Genomic DNA, 23535 nt, shown 5'->3' with positions numbered 1-23535 from the left:
AAGCAGAGAAGCTGAGGTTACGGGTATACCGGGCCATTTAGCAGCTGATGAGAAATGCCTTTGTATATCCTTTCCCTGCCTTTTTTTTTTCAGTCCTTTCTGAGGAGGGTGAGAGCTAGGTTAGGCTGGAGCCCTGGTGTGTGCTTCCTTTGAAGGGTTCAGCGAACTGAAGGTGATGCTTTTTGACATGTGAGCTCCAGAAATGTACCGAGCGATTGCAGTGCCAGCTCAGCTGCTTGCACAGGGCCTTCGCCTGCCTTCGCCGCCCTCTGGGCGCGGAACGACGGCCCCTTCCCTGCGCTGGGCCAGCGGGGCTCGGCGGCACCTATGAATACCTTGGACGAGGAGGAAACAGGCGGCGGAATGGCACCCGGCCTGTCTTCCACAGTCCCGGGGGAAAAAGTGGAAAAAGCCTGGTCACCCCTTGAGGTGTCGGTGTCCAGTCTCCTCTCCCGGGTCAAGGTGACTGCGCAGGAGCAGCCCTGAAACACGGCTGTACGACCACCGACCCCTGTGTGTCTGTCTGTCTGGTCATGAGGTCGCTTTCCCCCGAGTACATTCGCTCATGGGATCGGCAGGTGGAGACAAGAGCAAGGCCATGCGCTGTGCCGGGCCTCCCCCCGCCCGGGGGCGGCAGCTCCGCTGAGGAGCGGCCGGGCGGGCCGGGAGCGGCCGCCTCCCGCAGCCCCCGCCCGGGCCGGGCCTTCCTTCCCCGCGGCCGGAGCTCGTCCCCCCGCCGTGCCTGGCCCAGCCCCGGTGCCTGCCGGCGGCAGGGGGACCGGGCAGCGCGCAGGGACAGCGGCAGGCGGGGTACGCAGCCCGGACCATGGCCCGGGCACAGCAGTGGCGTTGGGGGCCGGCAGCGCCGGGGCACTGGTACAGCAGCATGGCCCAGAGGAGGGGACCCAGGGAAACACAGATACTAAGCAGCCATCAGCCTTAGAGAAAATAGTATCCAAAGAACATCCATAGCTGATGTTGTGAATGGCAAGCTACTACAGTTGGCCTGGCGTTGTGGGAAGCGCATGGAGGCAAATCCACAAGTTTTCTTCGAATTACTTGAACTCCTCTGTGAGAGGCACTATGCTGCATGTCCACTCCTTAGCATCTTTCCTCTCTAGTTTTCTTCTGTATAGGAACCTATTTCCTTTTTCCGGTACTCTCTAGCTCTTTTATTTCTTCTCTTGTTTATTGCAACAGGTTTCTTTTCTAAGCAAATTACTCCGTTGCACATATTTCTTTGCCTAGAGTATCGTAAAAAAAAACAAGACCCTGAAGTGAGTTGGATGTTCACAAGCTAATATTTGTCTGCAAAAACATGTAGAGAGTATAACTGACTTCCACTGTGAACATTTGCACTGTGCCTAATTACAAATGTTCATAGCATACCTTGGAAGTTGCTTTCATGTCTTGAACACTTCATGTATGGTACTTTTGTTTTAAATTATTTATTTGAGTAAAAAATATAGTAGAAGGCTAATGGAGAAGGAAAAGAAAACATAAAAGGCACAGTCATAAAAGGAATAGCACAGGCACAGAGGAGAATAAGAGACCTGTACTGAGCTGACCTGTGCAGCAGCCATATTCATGTTAATGCTTGCGCAGTCTTTGGGATATTCTGGAGGCAAGCTGGGCTTCCCCCAGCAAAGCATTAAAGGAAAGCAGCTCCTCATGAGATTGGTCTTAGCTGCTTTGCTGTTTCTTTCCATGGACTGTGTTACTGACGACATTGTATGGCTGTGAAACAAGTTTCCTTTTAAACCTTGAAGGAAAATGTAGTGTTTAGGAGAAAGGGCATGTTTTGCTCTAACCTGCTGTAACAGAAAACAGAAGGTGAACATTACAATCAGAAATATTCACTTTTCCATTTCAATACTTACAGGGTTGTTTTTTTCAAAGTTTTCTACAGAAAACTTAAAAGGAGCATGTGTATGTGTGCATGTGTATATTGTTTTTGCCAGGGTTTTCTGTGAAGGTCTTTATTTTCTAGTACAAGTTATTACCTACCTCTTTTTGTTTGCATAAGAGGTTGTTAAAAAGATTTAAACCTCCCCCCAAACCGACAGCAACTCCAAACAATCTAACCCTGCAAATCATTAATTTTCTTTTCTTCTGTTAGGATTTTATGTACTGCCTGTAGCTTTTGCATTCTTTTATGCATGTGGCACAGTGTTCAGCTGTATGTTTCAGAAACAAAGTCTTAGGCAGAGGGAAATGTAAAATTACCCTGAGGCCTAGGGTGGCAGAAGTACCTCAGAAATCTCCATAAAACTGCAGTGAGTAGATCTTGCACTCCCCATGAGAAGCAGGACTTCAAGGCTAGGTTCCTTGCAGGGCTTTATGAGCATGTAGTTCATGGTGAGATGTTCCTACAGTGTGATAAAAATCCTGGCCCAGAAGTGTATCAGTCTTAAGGACTAGCTTTGTGGATAAGCTGTAATATTAGGCAAAGAGGAGAGTTTTGCTCTCTACAGTGGCATGAGAAGGAGCCATGCTCCACCTCTCCATATTCTCCTGCAGTCTTGTCCTGTGGCCAAATGGCCTTTAGAGACCTGGTAGTTTGAAACTCTGTCTTCACTCTGCTTTCAATGCTCTGTTCTGTCATCCTTTGGCAGACATTGACATTAGCTAAATGCCCCAGGTTTTTGCCCCAATCCTGACAAAAGCTTTCCTTCATGGCCAAGAAAATTATGTGCATTTTTAGTTTGTGACCAAGTTCCCTCACCTAGACATCTCATTTAATAAAGTAAACTGACAAAAATTTTCTTTTTTTATTGTTATTTTGCGGGAGGGTTGTTTGTTTTAATCAGTGTAATAACTCTTTCCCTTGTTTCATAATTTTACAGTTGAGATGAGAACCTTTTTGTCCAGCTGAAATGAGGAGGGTGCTTGTCTGTTAGAGCACTCAATACTGGACGCACTAGTGAAGGACATCCTGGACACACTATAGAAGGAATATAGCTGCAAAACAAAGACAGTACAGACTTCGGTTTTTTTTTTAATTAAAATTAATTCAGTAACTTCTGTAGTTTCAGTTTTAAGTGTACAGCTGAGTTCTGGCTGATCTTTACAAACTTTATTTCCCAGACATGCATAACAATACTAAAAGGAAAATATTTCAACAAACAATTTGTGGATGCTCATTACTTGAAAGACACCATGACAAATTTTTCAAATATGTATTTCATCTGTGACTGCTGTTCATTTCAGTGCCAGATGTTGATTATTACAAGGTTGCATTTGCTGGGTTTTTTAACTTTCTCTGTGAACATACTGCATTAGAATTCCCATTTTATCAAATCACTTCCATCTAAGGCCTGCCAGTTCTACTGCTAACCTGGTTTACTCATCTTATATGAAATCTTTAGCTGTTTTAGTGAGTTGCACAGATAACTCATTGGTATACAAATTTGAAGATATTTTGCAATATATACATTTGTTTTACCAGTACTGCTTTAGGAGGGAAAACAAAAACAACTATTTGAAGTTGAATGCTTTGGACTGAGGTTATTAGGTCAACAGTAAATTTTAAAAACTATTTGAGAGATTTCATGATGGCATTTTAAAATTATAGCTTAAGGTTACACTGCTTCACACAGTTCTGTTTGTCTCCTTTGATGCTGAAGATCTACAGCTGACTTATGTGTAAGATATATTTTTAAAAACATTAGCCATGATTTAAAGTAACAAGAGACACTATTCAGATGAGGGGAGAAACCCGTCCTTTGGGAGGAAGTGAGTTAGGTTCAGTAGTTTTGTTGAACCTGAACCAAGAAAGAAACCATTAGTAACTCAATCGTTGTAAGAAGACATGAGGAAGAGCCCAGCTTCTGCCTACCTGTAGATTTTAGCAACAGCTTGTACATTCAAGATGTTGAATATTACAGAGGAAGACTCTAAAAGAACCAGCTTGTATTTATCAGTGTTTTTGACCACAGTGAAAGCACAAAGGAAGCAGCTAGGGCAAGAGCAGTATTGTGATAGAGTTATTAATTGCTGAAGAGAGTAGGCCCCATGCTTTTATTGCTCAAGAGACATCAGGGGCACTCTTGTTCTGAAAAATTCAGATGTCAAATGAAATCGTAGATGCTAAGTTTCAGATCTCCCTTAACAATCATTTTAAACAAATATAACCTCCTCCCACCAACAAGGAAATAAATCTGGATTGCATATGCTGTTTCATGGTAAGTTGTTTGGATGCTCAGAGTGCTGTAAAGGAAGAAAACAAATACCACCTTTATTCATGGCTTTCACTTTTTTTTTATTTCCCAAGTGAGAAACATAAAGGAAAAAAACAGATGGCGATTGTCTCATAAAAGCTGCTATTAGAAGTTCAGTTGTTTTGAAAAATTCCCTTCCCACACTGTTCTGCCAGCACAGCATTTGCCTGCTGCAATAGCCCAGCTTTGCCATTAGAGACAGGTAGTATTAGAGAGAAGCCCTCTTTTACTTTTTCTTCCAAAATTGTTTTATTTTGTCTTTGTGTTGTTCCCTTCAACCCCTGCCTAGCTACCACTCTGATGCTTTTTTTGGCATGGTCTGCTGAAAAACAGTACTGTGTTGTCTTTCTTGTATCTGGATGGTGCTGGAAAGGGATGGCCTTTTTTTTATTTTTTCTGTATCTAATGTGAAGCTGTTCGCTGCTGAACAATAATGTTTCAGTGCCTGATTCTGTTTCTAGCTAGATTTGGGTAAATTACATGAACCTCCTCAGAAAGAAGTGTTATCTGACAGTAAAATAATTGTAAGTAAGAATATTCATTATTCATTCATCATCATGGAGATATTAAGAAAAATATCCTGGGATGTTCTGTGCTAGCCAAAAAAAAAGCCCTATATCTGTGCAGGCATCCTACATAATAGCAACATGTCACTTTGTAGTTCTACATTAAACTTTTATGTGAGAAGTTACAGCTGTGGATGCCTATGTCTTTCAGATTCTGTTTCAATAAACCTTTGAGAAAGAAAAAAGTGAAAGCCCTTCAGCTTTACAGCAGTTTCAAAGCAGAAGCTTTATTACCTTTTTTTAATCCTAATACACTTTATGTTTTTACACAGACATGGCTTCTCAGTGAAGATAAATGATGAGACTCCACCTTAAAAAGCCTTTGGGTTTTCATTAATCCACATTAGGTTAAAAGGGAATCAGAATTCTAAAAATACAGCACATCAGAGAAACAAGGTATTTTTCAGGTCAAGGTCCTCTTTTCCATCTGGTGCCATTCGGTAGTTTTAACATCTTCCATCTCCCCCTACTTCTCCATCTGTAAATAACTCACTGAAGTAAATGCTTGGAATAATTACAGCAAAGAATGATAAAATGCAGGTTGAATTTAATCTCCTAGAGATCTAAAATGAAAAACAACTACAGACATCACAGTTATTGAAAAACTGGAACTCTCCAGTCAGCAGGTGTATGAAATGGGAATTATGTCAGAGTATTACATGCTTTGGGATCGCAGTTGTGGTGTTCAAAAAACTGTCAAAAGGCATATTAGTTAAGGATAGGGGAAAAAATAGCCTAGCAGGGCTGATTTTCAAAAGCAATCTGCCGTTTCACTTCTGCAAATAATTATAGATGCACAATCTAACGGTTGGATGCCTAAGTGCTTGCATCCATCTACTATGAAGTTGGAGATCTAACTCCAATAAAATGTGTGCAAACTTGCAAAACTGGAAGGAGGTTTGAGATGCTTCTAAAATTGATCAATCAATCAGCAGTTGGACCGCTTTCCAAAAGCTTATGAGAACAAAATGTCTTTCTTTTTTTTTGCATGAGGTCAGCATTGCCCCAAGAAAGAATCCTGGAGCAGCCCACAAGATAAGGGTCTTTGGAGCTTCCTGGACTAATGTGGAAGAAACAATCTACTCCTGCTGGGGTTTCATATCTGTTATCAGGAATGCAAAACGGGGGCTGGACTATGGGCACGCTGTTTGTGCTTGCTGCCTTCCTCTGACATTATAGCTACTTTGGCATCTCAGTTTGACTGTTAAGTTTGTTAGCTGTCTGGGACTGCTGTGTGCTTGGAGCTGTGCTGTCCTGGTACTCAACTTGTGCCAGCTGCCTGTATAGGTGCCCACGTGGGTGGCTTGCTAGGAATACAGACCCAATCAGGTACCTGGAACAGGAGATCTGAAAATGAGAAAGAAGATGCCTCTTCTGAATGATCTCAAGCCCTCTGCCCAGAGTGGCAAAAGCACCATCCAGCATTGATTACCAGACTCAACATTTCTCTTTCTCCCTGTCCTTCTGTGTTGCTTCCCAGGGCAGTACCAGGCAAGAAAGCATTCTTTGATGAAGAGGCATAAACCACTGTCTCCTCTTTTCCAGAATAAGGACCATTATAAAAAACAAAAGATTCAATTTTGGTGAGGGCATGTAGAGTGAATTTTGGAAATACTGCACAGGTTTTACAAAATATTTGGGGGAAGTCCTAGAAAGAGAAAGAATAGGACATGACTGTATGTGTGACTCCCAGCAGTGTAAGATCCTCTCCGTTACTCATGCAGGATGGAGTGGAAAAGATCTGTCAGTAATGTTCGATTTACACATGCTTTTCACCTAAATACTTGACAGAAGAAAGTTTCATTGCTTTTTTTAGTGTATTTTAGATCTAAGAAATTATAATTGCTGTATATTTGAAAAACTATTCATCTCTGTGGCTTGCCAAACTGGCCATTAGGACATAGTGGCTTGACTCCCATGCAAGGGTTTGTTAGAGTGAGCACAAACACGATAGACTCCTATTTTAAATCCTGTTTATGTTGCCAGTGTGGTGCAAAGTGTCTGTGAATCTAAGAATGAACCCATTTAAAATGTCTATAGTGCAATAAAAATTGCTGGTGCTTACTGTGTCACACCCCTCAAACTAAACTCTACATTCAAGGATAAATGTATTCACAAATCTTAGCTGCTGTTCACACACACAGAAGTGTGAATGTCTTTTGACGCTGTTCATTCATCTGGGAAACTCCTCTCACCCTCATCATCTCTCTTGCAATTACCCTTTGCCCCTTTCCTCCAGAGGCTGTTTCTTCTTAGTTGGTATGTTTTACCATCCTTTAAAAGATGGTCTGGCTACAGCTGCACATCAAATATGGACTAGATTTGACAGAAGGCCATTGCCCAAGGAGGGAGTCTGAGGAGTCTCAGAACCAGGGTTTGCAAAGGGTCTCCACCAGCGCTCAGCCTCTGCAGTGATAAGGGTTACTGTTTCTCTCAGCTTATCAGAAGCACAAAATATCCAAAATGGTCATCTTCACCCCTATCCCTACAGGAGGATGCCCTTAACAAGTAACAGATGGCCTTCAAAGGTGGGCTGAAGATTTAATGCACAATTTAGAGCAGCCTAAAATGTCAAGTTAGACAACCATTTTGCAGCCTTACAGCAGGAAGGAGGCAGGAGGGCAGGAGTGGAGGAGCTGCAGCAAGAGGGACATATGAAGTGGCCTGAGGTCTGCAAAGTGGAGGCCACTGCTGGGCCATTTACCACTTACATCAAGAGTTCGAGGCTTGCTTTCTACACCAGTGGGTGGTGCTTGATGTGAAGGCAAGCAGACTATTGCTGCTTGTTCCTGGCAGCTTTTGAAGTAGACAAAATGTTGCAAGAAGGCTTAGGAAACTATCAGATGGGTTTTCCACTCTACCTCAGGAGACGAAATGAGACTGCAAAAGGGGATTGATTTTCTGGTCAGTCTGGTTCATGAACTCAATGAGAAATTCACTCATCTTCCTCTCAGGGTCAACAGAATGATAGTGTGTCTCACTGTGCCCTTCAGGACATTTTCTTATTCCAAGGTTTGCTCAGTTTTCAGTTAACCTTCACAGAGTTAGTGGCTTGTCCTGGGAATGTTGGCGCCTGGCCTGTTACTCAGGAAGATATGTCTTGGCAAGGATTTAAAAGTACACACTGTGGAGATCTGTTTCCTAGTCCCTCTCTTGGGGACCATATGTGGCAGTGGTGGTGCCTTTGGAGCATGTATCACATGTAGCATGAACTGACAGTCTAATCTGAAGTCACTCCAGTTGGGTACAAAGACTACTTTAGAAGAAGCTTTCCTTTTTGTATAGGTTTCAGGTGACTTCATTTTTAGAAGTGCGTGGAGTGCATCCAAAGCAAATAATTTTTCTCTAGTGAATGGGAGACCAAAAGGAGTAATCTGGAGAAAGAAGGCTGGATGGTCTTTCTTAATGTCAAAGCTGACATAAACACATCTCCTCCAAGCTCTTCTCACAAGATAATTTTCTCAGCAAGACACAGATTGCTTCAATTTCTGTTTTGCAGTCTTTGAAGCTCCCCCCTCATTGCTATGATGAAGGGGGCATGGTTTTCTTTGAGAATTTCTGCAGCCCTGAAGTTTGCCTTCTCTAAAGGCTTTCACATGATCAGATAGTTGGTAGTTCCAAAGAGCTCTCTCTTTGAAACTCCTCTGCCCATTGCACAAGGGCAAGCTGGTATGTCTGCTTTGCAAAATTAATAACTTTAAAAAAACCCACAAAACCAAACAAAAAAGGCTTCATTAAAAATATTAATTAAAAATTCATTAAAAATATTCTGGCTAGCTCTTTGTAAGGCCTCCATTTTCATTAGACAGAGGCCCAGCTAAGAAGATAACAAATGGCGTTGGAAAGGAGCCACCAATTAGGAAACAACTATTTTTCTGTCAACAGGACAACCCCTTTTACAAAACTTGTCATATGTTTACTCCTTTTCTGTTTGTGAAGGTAGTTGTTTGACAGCAACATTTTGCATGAGGGGAAGGATTTATAAATTGTTTTTTTTTTACAGTTAGCATTGCTGCATTGTTTTGAGTTCCTGTTTTGTGGGATATTTTCCCTGTTCAGGGTGCTTGCTTCTCAGTCTGCCTGCTGTCTGTAACTCTTCCATTTGTAACAACTGGAGAGGAGGGGATGACTCTTCTTGTTTCTGCAGTAAGTTCTGGTGTGGAAACAGTTGTGGTGGCAGTAGGCACCTTGGGAGCATAGGACTTGTGACTTGCAACTTGCAATACCTTCAGGTAGCTTAGAAGTGCTGCTGTATGTGTGTTCTATAAAGGAAGAGAAACACATTTCTGATGATTTCTTTGTTTTAAAAAATATGTTATGCTTACATCCTAATGAATCTTTTTCCATATTTAATAATCTAGGATACAACTGAAGACATATGGATCTTTTTCCAGTTTACACATTTTCTCTATCCCCATTCAGAAAAGTTGATCGTTTCCACATCTCCTTTTACTGTATAGAAAATGCTACTCACTTTTCTTATGGAAAGCTATATATACCCTTAATTCATCTCCATGCTGTGATTCACAGCTGCTGCTGTGTCTCTTAATAGCTTATTGCAAGTCATTTTATGAAGTCATCAGTAGCAAATGCTCAACAAATATTAGAAGAAGAAACATGAAATTCTCTATTTTTGGAAATATGTGTCATATAGGGAGAGGGCAAGAGCTGCCTGTGTGTGTTATATTTGGCAAGAGACTGAATGAGAAGGACAGATAGCTGGTGAGATTTCAGATGGTCACTGGCAGATGCTGACATGACCTTGAATCCTGTCAGGTGGTTATGTGGGAATGCTGCTTCAGGAAATGGAGCGTTATGATGGCTTTTGAGGAGTGGCTGAAAGGTTACTGTGTAATGAGTATCTTCTGGGTCACCAAACAGACGTGTCTTGTTGTCCACCTGTGTTGTGGAGAGGGAGAGACTTAGTGTGGAATAGTTAGAGTGGAAGGTCATAATTTTGGTACGTGGCCATTACTGGTAGGTCGGGTATGCATATCATCATCTGGTGTCAGGTCATACAGCTCGGTGCTTAACAATCAGCTGCTTTGAACATGTGCATCAGTGAGTGCAGTTGTTTTATCCTGGATGCAGACCACATGCAGATCATCCACTAGTGTCTAACCCAGGCATAGTTATGGTTCCACCTGTCTATGTCTGATCTGAAGCACTCATTAGTGTTTTGACATGAGACACGATAATAATCATCTCACTGCCTCTAATGTGTGATGGTTCAGTGTCTGAACACATCCTTTTGGGTTTGCCATGGTGAAGGCAAAGGTTAAGGCATGTTTTTGGGCTCTAAACTGCAATTTCCCAATTCATTTTTTAAGTACCTTTATATTGCAAAAGTTAAAAGCATTTGTGTTTCATAAAGCCTTGCTGTTTATATTCAGGGTGGAATTTGTGGGGCTTTTTAACTGGTGGTTAAAGCTGAATTGGCTTACCTGGGACCTTTATCCCTAAGCTAAACTGATATCACTGCTTGAGGTGGAGAAATCCCTGTGGAGATGGAGGTTGGGCAGCTAGTGGCAGCTTAGTCCTTTCCTGTACTCGGGGGGAAACTGTACTCGGGGGGAAAGTTTTCCAAAGTACCTAAGTGATTTAGGATAAAAAATCTCCATTTCATTATTTCCATACTCTAGAGTAAGATAAACATTTTTCAAAGTGTGATTCTGTCCTGCTTTTTGAAATGCTATATGCCACAAAGACACCCTTTTTTCTTACCTATCTTGTTCCTCTTTTCCAGGTTGGCCTTCTTTTTATGATGTGATCAGTCCTGATGCAATTGCTTTCAACGATGATTTCTCCTATGGGATGCATCGAATTGAAATATCCTGCAGTCAGGTTAGTTTATAGCACACACAGACCATTCTGATAGCAAAGGCTGCAAAAACCATTAGAGTGTGCTGTACTTTCCTTGAGATTTGCAAACCTTTCAGTTCCATTAAATAGTAATAATTGTGAGAGAGCACAATGGGTCGTAGGTATAAAAGCTGGTGGAACGAGCTGAAGGCACAAAGGGATTGTTGGAATGCACGTTGCTGTCTCATGTGAGATTTTGCAGAGCAGATGTAAATGGTTGGACTCAGTGCTGAGTTTACAAAAATAGTCTTCCTGAAGAGGGTTCCTTCAAAGGAGCTCCTGAGCCTGTCCGACTGACTCCACATGTGAGCAGTTGAGAGAAGTCGAAAGCAGTGGAGCGACTGTCTGTGTGCTGATTCCATCACTCTACATTATTGTGCATCCATGCTAACTCATTCCCAACACTCATTCCCAGCACAGTCCTAATGGCTGCCTGAAATAATCCCATCTGCTGTAATAATGAAGTCAGTAGTCATTCAAAACATGCCCAAATTTTCCGTTATCTGTCTTGTTCTACTTTCTCTCATCCTTTGTGCTGCCCTCTTTTCTGTGAAGGGAATGGCATGATCATTACCTAGCAAAGGGAGAAGCTGCTGCATTGGTGTTCAGCAGCTGTAGCCAGCAGCTTGCAGCCCTCTAGCTCCACATTCTCAAACTCCTCCTGAGAGAAGCAGCAGCTTCATTTGGGCAGTGATAATTTGCTGTTCTTTCAGTGTTGTTGGGGGGATAACTTATTTTATCCCTGACAATATGCGTCCTTACTAGTCAGTCAATCCTCATTATATAAGGCTCAAAGTGAGTTAAGAAACTTCTCAAGAGTATCCATTAACTTCAGTCTGTGTAGAGCATTTGGCCCAGTATGTTAATGACCAAATTAGCATGTCTGCTAGTTTGTCATGTGTACTACATAATTCTGAAGTTTTTACATGGATGATATGCTGTAGAAGATCCATTTGACATTTTATGGGAATATCCACTTCCCTAAATTTGCTAGCAAGGTAGCAATGAGACTGCAGATTGGGAAGCTTGTGCTTTACCAGAAGTTACTGGCATAATAAAAAAAGCAGTCCAGTCTCTTTAGCTCTGCTTAGTAGGCCTGAATAGTACTAAAATCTGCTTTCTGCCAATCTGCTGAGCCTGTATTTGCTGACACACTGCAGGAGATGGACAGAGCTCCTGGAGAAGCCCAAGGAAGCCTGTGGTCAGGCCAAAGAATCTGGAAATGTCATTTACCTTTTACCAAACATAACAGTGTTAGCAGACCTGAGACCAGCAATATTAGCAGCAGTCACATACAGACACCATAAAATCAAAGCAAAACTAAAGTCTGAATTTGAAGGAAAAAATATGACGAAGGTTGCTGTATAATCCAAGCTATTCCAGCTTCCTGGGATAGTAACTCCATAAATTATAAAGTCACACAGGAAAATAGCTTGAGGAGTGGTGAGCAACTTTGCAGCAAGTGTGCAGCACAGCTAATACTGCTCCATTGTGTACCTGCCCCTGGAGTGTGAATCACACATGCAGCTGCAAAAACAAAAAAAAAAAAGCAGTTTTACTGCAACCTGCAAAGCAGTGGGATTGATATGACAGACCTTGGTAGAACCAAAGGGAAATACCATCTCCCACACCCAAAACCTCATTAATCCTTTGCAGATGAAAAAGTAGTTGATTTTTCTTTAAAAGTCTTTCCCACCATCTGAGAGAATAAAAGAAATCTTTTTAAATGTTCTTCATTATAGAAAGCAAACTCAGGGGAAAAAATCACTGTAATATTAATCAAATACATCCCTTGGATTATCCTAGAAATAACTTTCACAATTTTTGGAACACATCCTGGGTGTATTTAAAAGGTCAGCAATTAGTGACAGGTAGAAGTTAATACAAATGCAGTTGAGGAATAGTGTAAAACTGGTTGCATCTCTTTTTTATCTCTGTCCTGTTCAATAGTCCCTTTTTCTATTTTTACCTGTACAAATCACTAAAGTTCTGTAGTCACAGGAGTAGTGTTTGCACATCAATAGCTTGAACTCTCAGCTACAGCAGCTGACTGCAAGCTGCTTTCCATGCCTCCCAGCAGCATATTAGAACCAGGAGGCTTGGGAGATCCAAGCATACTGACAGTTAGCAGTGACCCCCCCCCACCTTTCCTGCTCCCAAGCACATACTTGGAATGCTTTAACCATTTCAACATCCCATTTTGCCCAATATATTCATGTGCAGGGCTGCAACAGATAATTGTTTCTCTTTCAGGGTCTCTGCAGGCATGTATATATGTCCTAGAAAAATGGTCAGCACCTATCATGTATGGGGAGGACAGTAAAGTCAATTCATCCTTTGTACTCTCAGCTGAGTGCCAGCTTTCTTCTACTGTGATACAAAGGACTGAAATACATTTCTGTTTAGGGCAGATGAGTTATAGAGTCCCCTATACAGAGAATTGCCACATAAATTTTTGATGAGGGGCAATCTCAAAAGGTAACAAATTTTGCAGTAATTCTATCCTGGAGTGATTCTGCCATCACAAAAAGGTGTAACGAGACTACCTTGGACTCTCACACAGCTTCTCAGGTTTTGTGAAGAAAACCTTTTTGATAGATTGTCTTTGTAGTCTGTGTGTGAATATATTACTTCTACAGACCATTTCTCTCTGCAGTTTCTCTTGTTCTGTTTCTGTCCAGTAGAGAGGGAATGATTTATCTTTTGTTAAATGTTAGTCTGGAAAAGATCTGTTTAACACTTCCAGCCAGGAGGTTTTGAAGAACTCTTAGTTGAGATGAGATGATTTAATTGGGATGCTGAGTATTTAGAAAAATACTCTCTCTGGGACACTTAGTTATTTTTTTTCTCCCAAATGTATGGTTATAGTCAGGTGAAACACTTCATTTTAAGATACCCCACTTTCAGAAACATCTCAGGGTTTTTGCACACACTAACCTGAAAAAGGCCTTTAATATAAAGAAAAATGATAAAAAGAATGAGCAGTGGATAATGAAGGAAAGGATGGCAAGACAGCAGTCTTTCAGGAAGAAGTCTTGAAGCTTAGTTTTCTCTAGGTCCCATTCAACTTCCTTTTACTTATTTCCCATGTTTTATTTTCCTTTCTTACAAAGCTGAGCAGCTGCTGCTTAACCCAGTCATGCATGCCATTTTCCATTGCCTTGTGGAACTCATTCTGCTGATACCATGGGCTAGAAGCCCTCAGTTGTTGTTGGGATCCTTGCTGGACTGCCGTGCCTGTCTCAGAGACACTTCTTCAGGAGCAGGGAGCCTGCTGTGGGATGTGTCTGCATGGGTGCAACCAACAGGTGGGAGCACTGAAGCTACACGTCTACCTGCCCTGCTCCTGAAGGCAGTGAAGATTATTGTTTCAGCTGTCATTAAGTGAGCAGTTTCTGTCCCACCTAGCTGCTGTGAGAGCCTCCCTCAGCCTTTCAGTCTATTGAGAAAGTTTAACCTGGAGGCAGGACTTTACCTGCTTCTACAGACATCTTTCCTGCTGCTTCCATGAGTTAAAGGCTGTAACAGCAGGAGCACATTAGCAACACGTTAACTGCAGGGCAGAGATTTGCCATCACTAATTCATTCAGAGTTTGGAATAATCAATATTGCCTTTATGTATTTGGAATACTGTGAATTAATTAAATGTTAAGAATAATTTGCAGTCTTTATTTTTTGCTGTCTGACTGTGAGCTCACGAGCAGGTCTGTGATCTCAATTACATTATTCCACCTCTCACTGAGATCTGCTATTGACTTGAAAGGCTGAGGCTCTTTGGTAAAGCAGCATGACTTTCCTGTTCAAGATAAATGTTTCTCCAGTGCAAGGTTTTATTTTTTTGTTTCTCATGGCAGGCTGTAAAAATGAACTTGTGGAATTCAAGTGACTAATTACAAGAAATTCTTATTATCCAGGCAAATTGTCAGCCGCAATGTGCACTGATAGTAATCTTGATTTTTGATCAGGAGGGTTAGTTTCTTCAAAATACTGTATTTGTAAAGCAGTCCTTGTAAAGCAAAGCACTGTTACCTTTCTTACAGACAGGATTAGTGTTCACCCTCAATAGCACTACAAGTGTTTAGGTCTGATTCATACAGAGCAAAAGTGGCAACAGAACATTTGTACTTACAAAAAGCAAAATTCAGCATCATTTATAATTACTCCCAAAGATTATTAATTAAGAAATATGTTACATATCTGCACTACAGGTCTTTTTCTGTCACCTGTCCCTATCTTGTATATACTATAGAAATTATTGTGAGGTGAGTAGGCTGAACTCCATCCCCTCCAGGGTCAAGAAGTGCACCCAGAAGAACCTTGATGTTCAGAAGAGTGCCAGGCTATAGAAAGGGAAAAAAAAAAAAGAAGCGTGAGAGCACACTCAAAAGAATATCTTTAGTGGTTTAGGTCATTGCCAGGCTCACCAAAGGTTCTAATGTTTTTTAACCGAGCAGTGTGGCAGATGGTTGCAGGCTGAGGAAAGCCCAGAGCTGAGGCTGTCCCTTTCTTACACAGATTTCCTTACATCAGTAAGTGAAACATGGGCACTGCTGTCCTCACCACCATGTTTTTAGCTGTGCTCCTGCCGTGAAATCATTACAGAAACAGGCAGCTCCTCAGAGATGGTGGTCCAACCAAGCATACATAGTGGCATAACAGGAAACACCCAGAAAATTTGGGCTTGGAGTCTTAGCTGCCTTTGGTATCTCAGAAGGTCATCTTCCTGGATCACTCCTGCAAATTAATGTAGATTGTTGATCCCACTTGAAAGGTCGATGTGGGCACCGGTGCTTTTCCTTGGCAGCAGCTGCTAGTCATTGCTTATCACCACAGTGATGCCATCGAGCAGCACACAGACACAGTGATACTCTATTGTGTTTTGTTTCAGTGTGGTGCTCACCTGGGGCATATTTTTGATGATGGACCTCGCCCAACTGGCAAACGGTACTGCACAAACTCTGCTTCGTTATCTTTCAAGCCAGCAGACAAGAACAACGCTGGAGAAGGCAGCGGTAATGCCAGTCCTGCCCAAACAGGCAAAGCTGAGCTGTAGGATGAAGCAGAGCCTACAGAAAACTGTTGATCCCATACATCTTACAAGGAATGTTTTCTAGTTTTCAAGTTGCCTGCTCTCTTATATCCTAAGAATGTTCAAATCTATGAAAGCATTTTGCACCATCCTTCCTCTTCCTCACCTTTTCAGAACTGAGGCCTTGCCTGCCAGTGCATTTACTGTATAATTGGATTGAAAAATGTATTGACTGAGTCCACAGGTTTTCTTTTTTATTCTTTTCTTTGAGATTGCTTTGGGGAATCTTTAAATTGAGAGGCTTTGACATCATTAGTTATTAGTTTCTTCTTAACACTATGTTACTCTAGGTTTACACACTATTCCTTTTTGTGTGGGAAATGGGACTTGCGTTTATCTCCAGTCTATAGGAAACTTCTGGGCATAAGAAAATCCTGAATTCCTAGCACATCTCTGCTTTGTTCTGACATGTGAGGCATGCAGCCTTTGGTCATATGTATTCAACCATCTCCCAGCATCAGCCACACCTTGCAAAAACTTGTAGTTATGTCTGTTCCTTCCCAACTGAAAGAGATGGATGAGATGTTAAAACCATCCTTTGGCTAATTTACTGCCAAAATTTCAAGGGTGTGGTTGAGAGGATATATATTGTCTCAGCATCTGTGTTTCCCCTTTGTTTAGTATTTAAATCAAGGTTTTATCTAGTAAGGCTCACTTTTGCAGGTTACTAATGAGGCTTTGTCTGTTTTCGAGGCCTGTTCAACAAGAGTAACGCAAATCTGAATTAAAGTTGAAATCCGCAGGGGGTAATTATATGGGCAAGTGCAGAGATAATCTTGCAAAGTGAAGTAGATGAAGGATGACACTAGGCTCTTTATCTTGTCAGTTGCTGCAAGGATTCAGAAACATGACAGTTTCTGCTAGAGAGAAGTTTAGGAATGAAATGAAGTAGAAGGAGGGAGACCCTCCTGACATATGCAGTTTTAAAGATTATCTGGTCTGGATGCATACTGCATACAAGATTCAATCTTTAATTTGTGCAATTGAAATGTAGGACATGAGTGACAGTGTTGGTGTAAGAAATTAACTCAAAAAAAAGCCTGTCTCAGTTCCAGAAATTTTCATGTAGCAAAATTCACTGTCCCATAAGATGTTTTTCACAGCTACTTTTTGATTCTGTTGAATAACACTTAGAATTGTGCATAATACTGTTCTTTAAGTTAAACTATACAGTATTTGCTAACGCCACTTTGCCTTTAAACACTGAGTGACTTAATGAATACGGTATTTACTTCTACTAGCAAACTTTGTGACTAGCATGTTTGGATCCAATTTTATTTTTAGTAGGAACAAAGCAACCACTGATTTTTATGGAAGCAGGATTGAGGTTTTTATGTCAGTGATAATAAACATATTATCTAAAGTTCAAACACCCTTCAGTTGAAATATAGCTACTGTGAAAGCATATGGAATGGTCATAATTGCCTTTTTTTAAACAACATTAGAAAGACATGAAAAAGACATACTGTGTCGTTCTAATTAGGAACGGCGGGAAGAACGACACGGACTCTCAAAGGAGTCAGAACAGGAGAGAATCTCTAGTTTATTGTTACAGCCATGTTATATAGACTAGTTCGTGATGAGTACAGAAAGGAAACTCTTATTGGTTAGTAAAGTGCTACATTACCATCATTGGTCAGTGGGGTTCACCACCCCCTGACTTTCTCCTGCAAGGAAAACACGGGAACAGACAAACAGCACCTGCAGGCTGTTTTCTGTCTTTGAGGATTGTTTTGAATCCTCCCATGAAATTCCCAGGCTAGCTTCTCAGGCAGGGCTGGCAGGCCATGGGGCCTGCAGCTTGCTCTAAAGCTAGCCTCCACAATACTGCACCTTAACATTTAATAGATGCAAATAAGGATGATAAGTATTTACAGCTAAAACACTTGGGCTCTGCTGCAGTGAGCATCTTCTCATGTGAGTATTCCCCCAGATGTCATGCAAGGAATTGCTCTTTAGCTGCAGGAAAGGTTGTGCAGATTGACCTTTGGTGTTTCAAGACAGCCGAGTTTTTCCTAGTGTTGTTAGGTTTTAGCAATTTCTTCTAGAAGGGCTGCTTTTATCCTTTGCTGTTATTTAAAGAATAGAAGGTTTTCTCTACCACATTTTCTGACATAAACATTAAAAAGGCAGCATCTATAAAAATGTGGTACATAAATGTGGTTTAATTCCAGATTGCTCTTCGATTTAAGTATTATCAAATTTCAGTATATTCCTACCTTATGTTAAAGAAATATATTAGTTAAGCTTCAGAACACAGTAATGTATGCTGTCCTACTGGAGATTTATTTTTGCAGGATATGGGATGCAATGAAATGAATCAATATGGTGAGGTGTATGTGATCTCTGGGAGTCAGATCATTTGATATAGGAAATGCATTGTTCTTGTGCCCAAGCTATACCACAGCACAGTGCAAGGTAAGATAGATTTCCTTTCATTGCTCTTAGAAGATGCTAGTAAGGGCTAGTATTGAACCCTCCACATTTGGTTCAGTCTGGTGATGATCATGACAGAGGAAACTTGGGAGCTGAGCACAATGTATAGAAGAATAGAATATTTCTGTATGTTTAAATTTTGCACTGTCTAGATGCTTATAAAAACTGAATGCAAACTGTGTAGAAATACCAAACTATATTTTCTAATATCTCTATTTTACTCAGATGTTTAAATAAGATACCTTAAAAATCATGTAAGTCACACGTTATTTATATATACTATATATATATATAAAATTGCACATGTTTTTTATATATATATACGTACACACACATATATTATTTGAGTATAATTTTAGCCTTCTGTACCTTTTTAATAACTAAAACCTTTCCATAAGAGGGTTCAATACTTTTAAGAAATCAAATATACATTTTTCAAATCAAATTTGTTTTCATATATTTGCTGTACACAAATATAAAATAAATTTCTTTATAAATAATTCTGTTCTGCTTCCTTATTTGTCTGGTTTTATGTCATGTTTCTGCATCCTTCACTACAGGATGTCTTAGGGAACTGATTTGACTTTGCTTTCCCCTAATTTACTGTGAATATTATGCATACAGTGCCTTAATCTCCAGCAGTTTTCTGGCAGGGACACAGCATTGCAGGGTACCAGGTGTCCTTGCACCTACCAGCTTTCAAGAGACTACCGCAAACACCAACTCCTCAGCAGAGCAAGGAATTGTTTAGAGAAAGGCTCAACTTGAACTTAGTAGAAGTTTTAGTCTCCTCCGAAGGACTCAGTGTGGGATGTGGTGAGTTGCAGGCAAGCATGTCTTAGGAGCCTTGCAGCTCAGTCTGCAGTGGAAGAATGTAGCTGGCAAGGTACAACCACAAGGTGGTTTCTGCCAAAGTTTCATCTCCAAGGATGCAGGTTTGGAGTACTGCAGAGGCAGCAGGTTATTGACACGTGGTAAATCAGCCCTGCAGCGGGTTTTAAAAGATAGATATAAGGGAGGGGTAGAGTTGCAGGCTGTTTTTAGGCTGGTCTCTGTGTTTATGTTTGTGGGAACCAGAGAGTTACATCGAAATTAAATCCCTTGCTGATTGTTCTCTAACACTGCCAAGCATCCAGATGACACACTGCACACTTAACAAGTTTTGTATGATCCCTGTTAGTCCAAATATTAGTATCTTGGGACTCTGTGTCCCACCCATATACTATATTCCCTCTAAAAACTGAAGTAGTTTCATATGTCTTAAATGAGGTACTAACTTGTACCCACTAAAAAGAGATTCAGAGCTGGATGCCCTGTGGTGGCTTTGCCCTGTGCTCCCAGCATAACCTGGCCAGTCTGTCAGCACCCAGAGGTGCTGTGCTAAGGCAGATCTCCAGAGGCATCCTTTTGCTGGTGCTGGAGGAAGACACAGGGGGTGGCTCTGTGCTCCAGTCTAGATCAAGGCAGGCCATGTCCTGCAGTGCATCGCATGCAGTTTTTCTTAACACACATGTGTACCCTACCACTTCAAAACCAGAGAAATTTCTAGTAAGAGACACTCTCACAGCTGCTCCTGCTGTTTCCCAGGGTGCCTCAGCCACAGGGTGGGAGAAGCAGTGGTGGCAGGCTCAGCCACACGAGGCCAGTTAACCATCTGCTTGGAGATTTTCATATTGTTCTAGCTTTATGCCTTCCATATATAAAAGGTACTTGAATCATAAGCCTTTTTCACAAACTCTGTCAGGTCTCATACACTAAAACAAAGCCCCAGTGTGTGTATATGAAGTGCTTAAAACTGAGGCCTTACCACAGTGACTACAGCACGTAGATAAGACAGCATCGTAAGTCAGGATTTCTGTTGGGGTGACAGCAAAGGATGCATTGTTGCAAACATGATTCCAAGTGTGGATGCAAATGTGGTACTCAGTTGTACTGAATGCCCTCAGTTTTATTTCAGTTGACCTTGTTTTGCGGTCCATTTACCCAATCTAATTTGCGTTACACTTTCTCTAACAGAATTTGTGATACGCATTCATTTTTTCTTATTGTTCATTTCTGTTACAAAATGTATCTGGTAAATGTCACTGCATAGCCGGCAGTCCGCTTGTCCTTTACCTGTGGTCTGGGAGGGGATGGGAAATACATGACATGGGCTACTTTTCTGGTCCTAACTCAGCATTTCAAAATCATTCCCTCTCTTTTCCTCTCCCTGAAGGAATTTAAGGATAAAAACAAAACAGATGTTTGCGCTTTCTGCATTACAATCAGTGTAATATACCTCTATACCCACTTGTTTATAGAATGAATGGCAGAGTATTCAATGCACCAGAAGCAAATTTGTCAGCTTCCAAGTTCAGTATGACAAAATGTTGCTTAGCACATGGGGAAACTGGACTAATACTTCTCATTTTATTGACTGTTAAAGTGAGGCCACCTACAGGTTCCACAATAAACCTGCAAAAATGTCTAATCCTGCATATGTGAAGACCTGCATTCCGGTCTGGCTTGCTCCCACTTCGTCATAAAGAGAAATCATACACCACAAGGCCTGACTAGACTTTTCAGATCAAAGCCATGACAGCAGCCAGCAATCATCTTCCTTTTACAGTCACATTAAAAAAAAAAAGGTGAGATAATACTTGCAAACATGCCCCAGTGAAATCACTTGAATAACCAAACCCCAGGTAGTGTAGGCAGGTGACACTCTGAAATCCATTATGTCTAAGTCTCCATTATGTTCACGTATTTTTGGGGCTGGGACCCACTTGAGCAGCCCAAAATAAGCAGGAAATATACAGAAGCCTTCCCTGAAGACCTCCTAGGACTTGTAGCCAGTCTTCTCAGACATTTTGCTTAGCCAATATAGCAGAAAAGAGAAACGGTTCCAGAGAAGAAAAGACAACAGGTTCCCATTTTCAAAGTCCTGTTTTACTCTCATTAGACAGTGTGCAAACAGTTGAGACATTTCATTCTGCAGATGTCTTAGCCAGTGCACTCTCAGTTGTTGCTCTTTGTAGTTTTCCAGACAATGGCACACTATTATTTTCTTTTCACTGTGGAATAAAAACTGTCTAAACTGTGGCTTCATCTTGTCTTAGACCTTACACTTCTCACTTTTTGTGTGCCCAAGTGAAAGGAGTATCTGTTCCCCAAAATACAAACAATTGCCTGTTGGCAATATAAGAACCATGTCAAGTTGTATGTGCCCACCTGCTGGGAAAAGTAGCAGTTCTTTGGAAAAGCAAATAAAATACATCTTTGTTGGCCTCTTAAGGAGGACAAGTTGATTTTGTGTGTGGGCTAGTTAATGCCCATGTTTTCCCAGGCCACCCTAAAGCCCTTGTTCTTACATTTCTTGTATTGTCTCGTCCAGTTTACAACTTTATTATTGTATGTTTCATAGAAACACAAACATCTGGAGAACATCCTCAGGTATAACCGCTGGGCAGTGCAGAAAATATCTGGTGTGATCTGAAACAGCTTTTTCTTTCTTCACATGAAAGTACACCTCTGGGACTGGGAAATTTCAAAGGTCAGTAATGGTGTAGAAATCCTCTCACCTCCAGAACCCCACATATGCCCTAGGTCTGTTACAGCCAGCATCCCTGGTTATTTCTTAGCTGTTCATTGGGGTTTTTTGTGAAATTAGTTGGTGCTGGGACCAGTTCACAGAAATCACTGTGGCAATGATGCTAGAACTGGTGAGGAGATTAAATTCCTCGTTGTAAGAACAGTTGGTTGCCATCTAGAGATCAGTCAGGAGATGGAAGGGTATATGGAGGGTGGGAAAAGGGAGAGGAACTTGGATTTTGCCCCATGCTGTTTGCACTTCTGATTCACCTTAAACTGCGTGGATTTCCATCATGGCACTGTTAAGATACATTTAACTCAGGACAATTAAAATAGCACAGACTTGTGAAACCCTGTAAAAATAAGACCTAATTCTTAACCTCATTCTGATATGTGTCTAACATCACTGACTTTAGTGAAACAATGCTCCTAGAAATCTGAAGTGATGGAAGGAACTACTGGGAAAGGTTTCTCAACATACTTGAGATAAAATATTTTCAAGAATCCTTAAAGTCTTTGAGAGGAAGATGAGGCCTTTGGAAAATCCTACTCCCTGAAATTACTAGTACAGAGAATATAAGACCTAAAAGCTATGGACCATATTCTCAAAAGAGAGGTCTGTACCACCAAAGCCCAGCACTGCTGACTCCTCAGTGAGCCAGTGCCCTGCTGCCTCTCTGCAAGCACCCCCACTGCTCTGCTTTCATGCCTTCCTTTACATGCTGCAGAAGGTAGTTGCAATCACAGTCTTTTCATACACTTTTGCTGCTTGAGCTTTATCATACTGGATTTTGAGAAAGGTGATCATTTCATCTTGTTCCTAGCTCTAGCAATTTCTAGGGAAGAAAATCCAAACAGCCAAATAGTATCTGGAATTTGTTGTCTTTATGTTGTCAGCTTCAGCTTTGTGGGCTACCACCAGTCCCAGCAGCCACCAGTGACCATGAATTCAGCATTCTCTGCTGATAAATTACAATTTTATCTTTGTTTGGCTAGGGCTTTTAGTAGCCTGCCAACTCAAAACCATTGCCTAATATATCATTAAAGGGCAAATACGTTCCTGTGTATGTCTGTGGTGTACAAGCAGCTCCTGCCACAGCCTGGACATTCCAGCATCCTGCTGAGGAAGGAAAGCAGTGCCTCAAATAATTTAGGCTGCAGATTTTTCTTTTCAAATAAAATATTTTTTGTTTTTCAAGGTCAGACACTTGAGGCTGTTCAGGTCACAAGATGCCAGAGACTGTTTACTTTGGAAAACAAGGACAGCCACGGTGGGAGGTGCTTTTAGTGACAACCAAACCTGGTGTTTTAAACCAAACAGCAGCCTGGGCAAAGGGCAGCTTCACTCATCCTTACTGACACCATGACATCAAGGGAGAGTGTCCAAAAGCTAACTGATGCATATGCAACAGGGATGATATTTGGTATTCTCACTTGTGAACTCAAGTACCTCAAAGCATGTGAAAGATCCTCAGATGAGAGGAATAAATATTTTGTGTTGACTGCAGTCAGTGTTTACAGTGGAAAGTGATTTCTTCAAAGGCTAAGACAGTGCACAGTAGTGGGTTTTATCTAAACGCATTTTGGTCATAGTGGAGCTGCATTTTTCCTACACCCAGATGAGATATGAGATGGTAGGTTTTCCACTTCCTTTTGGGTATTTTATTTCATCTTTCAGTTGATTCAACTATTCAGGCTATGGAGATTTCTAAAAGTTGGATTTGCTTCTAAGTCATCAGAAGAAAAGAGAAGAAATAATTCTTTGAGAAGTTGATAATTGCAAGAAAAAAAA

General features: G+C 41.2%; 1 protein-coding gene across 8 annotated transcripts in view; it reads left to right on the top strand.

Annotated features, from left to right (window-relative positions):
* LOC131572987 (methionine-R-sulfoxide reductase B3, mitochondrial-like) overlaps window positions 1–18159 on the top strand; it is a 79140-nt gene extending 60981 nt beyond the window's left edge. For all 8 annotated transcript variants that reach the window (XM_058826468.1, XM_058826469.1, XM_058826466.1 and 5 more), the window contains 2 exons: window positions 10533–10630; window positions 15537–18159. In XM_058826468.1, the coding sequence (XP_058682451.1) occupies window positions 10533–10630; window positions 15537–15701 (263 nt within the window). In that variant the 3' untranslated portion in view covers window positions 15702–18159. The remainder of the gene's footprint in view (window positions 1–10532; window positions 10631–15536) is intronic.
* Window positions 18160–23535: the final 5376 nt, after the last annotated feature.

Source organism: Poecile atricapillus, chromosome Z (genome assembly GCF_030490865.1).
Source record: "Poecile atricapillus isolate bPoeAtr1 chromosome Z, bPoeAtr1.hap1, whole genome shotgun sequence".
Classification (NCBI taxonomy): domain Eukaryota; kingdom Metazoa; phylum Chordata; class Aves; order Passeriformes; family Paridae; genus Poecile; species Poecile atricapillus.
Note: the sequence above shows the minus strand (reverse complement) of the source record. Positions and strands in the feature narration are given on the sequence as shown.